This window comes from Spinacia oleracea, chromosome 3 (assembly GCF_020520425.1).
Source record: "Spinacia oleracea cultivar Varoflay chromosome 3, BTI_SOV_V1, whole genome shotgun sequence".
Lineage (NCBI taxonomy): Eukaryota > Viridiplantae > Streptophyta > Magnoliopsida > Caryophyllales > Amaranthaceae > Spinacia > Spinacia oleracea.
The window spans coordinates 101,773,156-101,779,566 of record NC_079489.1 but is presented as its reverse complement, the minus strand read 5'-3'; the positions used below and the strand labels follow the sequence as shown (position 1 = coordinate 101,779,566).

Below are 6,411 nucleotides of genomic sequence, written 5' to 3'. Positions count from 1 at the left end.
TCTGACACGAGATTGGATTTGGGTTTGGTAACTCCTAGAGATTTGTAACAGTGTTCATGTCCTCATATGTTGTAGTCCGACCATGAAAAAGATTGGCCTCCGAAATGTTAAAACATGGTGACGATGAATTCTGACGTGGGTAGACAGTGAGTATAGAAGCAACTAAGCAAGTAAGCAATCCGCCACGGCCAGGAAGTCAGGCACCAGGCAGCTGACGTTACCTTTAACCTTGTTGTGTTGAATTGTTGATGCACATTTGAAGTGAGTGTTACACTAGCTACAAACCAAATATCACATGCGCCATTATTGCGCTCCTTTTATTATTAGCTGTTACTTTCACTTGACCACCTATTCCTAAACTAGCTTAATAACAAGTAAAACAAAAAGGAAGACACCCAGCATGGAACGAACCTGGATTTTTAGTACTTGTATATTTTGTCAATTAGTTTTGAAATTAAATGAGCAACTACAACTACTTGTAACACTCAAGATACCACGACCGCGTACGTAGTACAAGTACTCCCTATATATTAACAAATACTTCCTCAGTTCTTATTTACATGACACAATTGAGTTTGTGACACTATTCACACAAGTCTCCTTGACTTCACTTTGTGATTTATATTTAAGAAAAAACATAGTCGTGTGGGGTCTTATTAGATTTAGATTCGTCTCAATAAATATTTTTTAAATATCAACTTTTTATAATTTTTTTTTATCCATAGTTAAAGATATCAACGTTTGAAATCATGCATTGACAAACGTGTGTAAATAATTATGTCATTTAAAAAAGAACAGAGGAAGTACGAAGTAGTATTAAGTTTAAGTGGGGTAACATTGGTCCTTGTACCTTTGGCATATAAGATGTTGACATTGTTATGGGTAAACACACAAATACTGAGCGCCAGTTCTTTTATTCTTTAGAGTTTAGACTAGACTCCTCGTGATTTTTCAAAGATGCTCTCATCTTTCTTTGATTTTCGTGTACCTCTCTAGCCTCTATGTATTTTAAAGGTGAATTCATCAACCTCAATCTTAGAGCCCGCTTAGAGGTCTCCTTGTTGTAGTTTCAACTTTCAAGGGTCAAGGGTGTATCATGATTTGCGAAACCCCCATAACACGTTGTTGCTATTTCAATAGTTTCAATCTTGAAAATCCTTGTGGTGCATTCAGCCTACTCTTTGCATATTTAGCCTAAACCTTCCACCTATTTTCAGTTTGTCGAGTTAACATTTTGAAGACCCATCTAAAGACCGACAGAAAAACTAGGTCATGAGATATAATTTTCTCATTAGAGTACACCATTAAACAATAATACCTAAAATCTCTAGGCTAACCAAGCATAGATGTACATATTTGAAAACAGATTCCGATAACAAAAGGCTCAAAAAAAAAGCACTAGGAAAGTAAGAAAGATGAGGACGTTGATTCATCCCGAATATCAAACCCACTCACTCAAAATCGAATCAATGCATGCCCACATACCCCCTAACTTTTCACACCACAAATCACCTCCTAAAAAAACAGGAATATTTTTCCAAAATTTAAAGGGTTACAATTGTCCCTTTAAATGATTCCCTACTTAAACTTACCGTCGTTACCAAAACTCGTTCCGTTGATCTAAGCCACGTTACCGATGTTCTACTGAGCCCACAAGACTAAGAAACCTGAGCAGAGTGCCAGAGTAGGAATGGATAATTGTTGAAAAGTAGATGGACTACCGCTTGGGTTGTATTCGGGCATGCCCATGGGACTAGGTCCTGTAGGGCCAAATATGCCGCCCGTGGAAGTTGTTCCTCCAGGAGTACTAGTTCCAGTGGTTATGCTTCCTGCTCCTGGAGTCGAGCTTGGGATGCCCGTACCAGGAGTAACTGGGCTGCAAATCAAATAACACCGCAATGTTAACCTTTTTCACTAACTTTATAGATACATATTTGTAATTTGCTAGTAAGTGTCAAATGTTAAATGTTAAATGTTAAATGTTAAATGTTAAATGTTAAATGCAAAAGTGCAACCACCCCCATTTTGTTTAAAGTGTTCATTACATTACGTAGTACCCCTTCTCCCCTCTTCAGCTCTTCTGTTAAATTACTTTCTATCATAAAATTTACAATGGTCAAGAATGATTCCACAAACATCCGCCTAGAGTCCTCCATGATATGCAACACCTAACTAATACTTGTAGAGAACATAAATGAGTGAAATAATATGGTTGATTCATAAATTACAAACGGAGTACAAAAGTAGAGACAAGCACAAGTGCACAGCCAGTACATAGAACATAGAGGCTTTGTTTTTTAATATTCAAATTTCATTAATATAAAAAGATAATTACATCTCAAAAGGAGTAACAACACAAATAACTCGAAAAGACAACCGCCAAAGTAACCAAGAAAGATACTTGTAGTCTTCTAGCATACAAATTTGATCGTTGAGCTAAAACGTAGTCAATCAGTAAAAGTAGGAAAGCTAACCACATTTCAAAGTAAATCAATAAATAAGGTGACCAAATTCGTCCTGCTTTCTGGTAGAATGTATTGATGAAGTGTGCGAAAATAGCAACAAATTTAAAGATTGAAGTAAACACACATGACGTAACGACAATCCCAACACCCATGAACCATGCACCAAACAGAAGAATTAAAAAAGACAAGGAGTAGGAGTACTAAACAAACAGACACCAAATTAGGAGTAGTAGTTGTTTAGTCAATTATCGTCAGATGCCTGAAATAAAAGTTAATACATTAGCATCATGACAGCTCACTTGTAGCCTAACAATTGTGATTTTGTTTATCCTATTAGCTTAAGTATGCTTCAGGGGTGGATCTATTATTGTTAATTAATCTAAACACTTTATAAGAAGTCGAGTTTTTTTCACTTTCGACAAGTAATCTAGCTAACACCGAAAAGGTTTGGTGCCAAGGGAAGAGCATGCAAGACCTTGGACAAAACCTTTTTATTATTATTATATATTGTTAGGAACGTCATATAAAGAACAATTATAGAAAAATAATTTGGTGGACCTTTGTTAGTATTACGGAGTACTATCAGTATCCTAGATGATATTTACCAATAAGAAAAAAAAATATCCTATAGATGATAGGTTAATCTCGAGATATGTTATGCTAATACAATATCATTTTTCATATTAACTTGCTTTAATAGTTAATTGGGGATTGAAAATTGAAAATTGAAAATTTTGTCGAATATCAATGGCATGCATTCTGATATTTTGATTATATCAAGGAGCATTCTAGGTTTTCCGACTTAATTAGAGGTTTCTTTTTTTTGTGTGTGTTGGAATATGACACTTGACAAGTTGACATGGACAATTGTTCATTTGTGACTCATAAAGACTCAAATTAAACAGGACAATTGTTAATTTTTTACTCATAAAGAGACACAGTCAAAACACCCATATTCTCTATCACGATTCAGGGCCTATTAAAAAGGTTATGCTTAATTAATTTACACCAAAGAATGTAGGGAGTACCAATTAAGGTGCTGTTCAAGTGGACTTTTAATCTTACAGTAAAACATGATTTTGGGTTTGAAAAACAGAGAAGCTATCATCATCCATCATAGCCTATTTTTGCTGATTTCTCAATGCAATAAAACATAGCTATAAAAATTATTTATATCCTAAACCAACCAAAAAAAGTTCAAATTCAGCATGAGAAGTATGATTTTAACTCTGAAGAAAATACAAGTATACATTTGGATTGAGAAAATAAGAGATCATACCTTCCAGTAGTTGGAAAGGTGCACCCAGATGGCACAGCTGAAGATAAAAACATAAGAATATTATTTTGATATTATTATTAATAATTAGTATGATTAAATAAATGGGAAAATAAAGAGAGAACTCAACATACTGGAAGGGAGATTGTTAGAAGGGGTGGCAGCACCAGAAAATTCACAGGAACCAGAAATTTGACCCTTATTCTGGAAATAGCTATTAACAGCATAATCACAAACAGCCTTAGGATTATCTGATACAAAACAAGGTCCATCTGGTTGTATTGCTCTGCAATCTGCTCCTGCTCCACATGCATAATCTATCACCTTTTGATATGCTGTTGGATCTTGAGCTCCATTTTTACAGATACAGTATGTTGCACCTACACCCACAATACAAATACCATTACTTTTCTACAATTAAACTAAATATATTCAATCTACCCACCAATTTTCTCATCATTTTAGTTGATAATTTCGGATAAAGTTCAAATCTTTGGAGGATTTCAGAAATATTCAATCTACCCATCAAATTTTTTCATCATTTTTGTTGATAAAAATCAAAATCTTTCTAGTGTTCAAGTGGACCCACAAGCTTAATTTTTGAAACAACCCATGAAATTTTAACTTGATTTAGGTTGAGGAAATGGGATAAAGATCAAATCTTTAGTGTGTTTAAGTAGACCCACATACTAAGCTTAATTTTTGTAATTAAATGAAAAACATGCACCAAAAAGGGGTAAATTAAAAAGGGCTTACTTGAATAGGTAGTGAGGCTAAAAAAAAGAGCAAAGAACAATAAAACAGCCATGATTAGTGATGAAAGTTATGATCGAGATCAAGCTTCTTCCAATTAAAAAGGTTTCTCTTTCTTTTCTATAAGAGAGGATGAAAATGATGGAAAGAAAAAGAAAATTCAAGACAAATAGTTTTTGATGGGAGAGTTGGACGGCTGGTGGGACTGAGAAATGTGTTAAATTTGTGTAATAAGCTTCTCCATTTGGGTTGTTTTGGTCCTTTTTATACTCACTTTCGATTACTCCGTACAAAGGAGAGAAAATTAGGGAGAGATGGATGTTATTCAAGTTGTTAACGTTAAATGTTACTACTCCGTACTAATTAGTAATTACTTTCTGTTCCTTGGTAGATTTGTCATTTAGAGTAAGGGAGTACTCGTTACATAAAGTGGCGAGAAACTGTGGGCAACTAAAATGGAAATAGGGTAGAAACTATTAGGGGTATTCTTGTATGGTTAAACGTCTCAAAACTATATTTCGCTTTGATAATCAGAAGTTTTTGTTCGTCTTTTTCAAGTGTCGTAACCGTACCATTTAAACCGGTTTTTATTGGAACGGTTAGCTTTTTTCGGTATGGTTATCCGGTTAACTATGAACTGCAACTCGGTTTTTTAATTATTTTTTTTATCGTTGTTACCTTATTTGTGAATAATATTTTATTACAAAAATTGACATTTTGAATTGAAGATCAAGTAAAACAATTACTCCCTCCGTTTCTTTTTGTTGTATCCGTTTCTATTTTAAGCGTTTCATATTGTTGTATCCATTCAGAATCTATTCTATTTTTGGACATACATTTTATCCTAAAATACTCTTACATTTCTATCTAATTATCAAAATACTAAAGATTCTAACCATATTTCCACCTAATTTTCCCCACCCATAATATTTACTCCCTCCGTTCCTAAATGTTCTTCCCGTTTCTATTTCGGGCGTTCCTATATGTTCTTCCCATTTCTATTTTTGGACATTACTTTTTACCATAAATTTCCCCACCATCCCTTATTAAATTCATTCACATTTCCCTATTCACCCACCCAACCCCACTTTTATGATTTTTTATTACTTTATTAAAAATATCTTCTTTCTCTTTCATTTCTTTATTACTTTCTTTGACCACTTTATTACTTTCTCTTACATTCAATCATTACTCTTACACCCAATCATTACAAGTTTCCATTTTCTTATTTCCCACACCAATTCCCAAATGGGGAGAACATAAAGGAACAGAGGGAGTAATTCTTTTCCCTTCCCCATATACCCACTCTCTCACCTCCTTTATCACCCATCATTATCACTCCTCTCTCTTACCTTATTTCTTTATTATTTTCTCACTTCTTTATTTATTATAATCTCTTACACCCAATCATTTCTCTTTACACTCAATCATTACACTTATACCTATACAAACCAATATTCCAATTTTCTTAAAAACCACACCAGATTCCAAATGGATACATCAAAAAGAAATGGAGGGAGTACAAACTAGAACACCTTTTTAGCTTATTAGCCTAACCCAAACAAAAAAATTACTTAAATACTTCGTACACTGTTGTATAAAGTTTATAAATAGCCATAATTTATACCCAAATTCAAGTATTAAATTATTTTTTTAAAAATATTTTGGTATTACTATTTCGGCTTAACCGTTTTGTAAAAAATTGTAACAGTCATATATAGACACGTACAATCAGTAATTGCTATTTTTAACGATTTTGTTACGGTACTATTTGTGTGTTTTGTTTTTGAAGCTTAATTACCTCTGTTTAGTCTGATTTTCTACTTTGTGATACATTTTTTTATGAAGACCCCTAGAAACAACCAAAGAGAAAAATAAAGCAATGTTTAAGAGACCGGAGTAGTACACGTTTTATTT

General features: G+C 33.6%; 1 protein-coding gene across 1 annotated transcript; it reads right to left on the bottom strand.

Moving 5' to 3' along the window:
• Window positions 1-1,266: 1,266 nt before the first annotated feature.
• On the bottom strand, window positions 1,267-4,777 carry LOC110790653 (PLASMODESMATA CALLOSE-BINDING PROTEIN 1). Its single transcript, XM_021995427.2, has 4 exons — window positions 4,498-4,777; window positions 3,876-4,121; window positions 3,745-3,781; window positions 1,267-1,876 (listed from the first exon to the last, which is right to left on the bottom strand). Exons 1-4 carry the CDS (start codon window positions 4,547-4,549, stop codon window positions 1,642-1,644), a joined length of 570 nt encoding a protein of 189 aa, XP_021851119.1. The 5' UTR covers window positions 4,550-4,777; the 3' UTR covers window positions 1,267-1,641.
• Between the last annotated feature and the right edge of the window lie 1,634 nt (window positions 4,778-6,411).

What these genes read in the sequence shown, in the direction of transcription:
- LOC110790653 (XM_021995427.2), bottom strand. Translation starts at nt 4,549, where the DNA reads ATGGCTGTTTTATTGTTCTTTGCTCTTTTTTTTAGCCTCACTACCTAT. An exon ending in TTCTAACAATCTCCCTTCCA is followed by an intron (nt 3,782 to 3,875) that starts GTATGTTGAGTT and finishes TTTTATCTTCAG; the next exon opens with CTGTGCCATCTGGGTGCACC. An exon ending in ACCTTTCCAACTACTGGAAG is followed by an intron (nt 1,877 to 3,744) that starts GTATGATCTCTT and finishes TTTGATTTGCAG; the next exon opens with CCCAGTTACTCCTGGTACGG.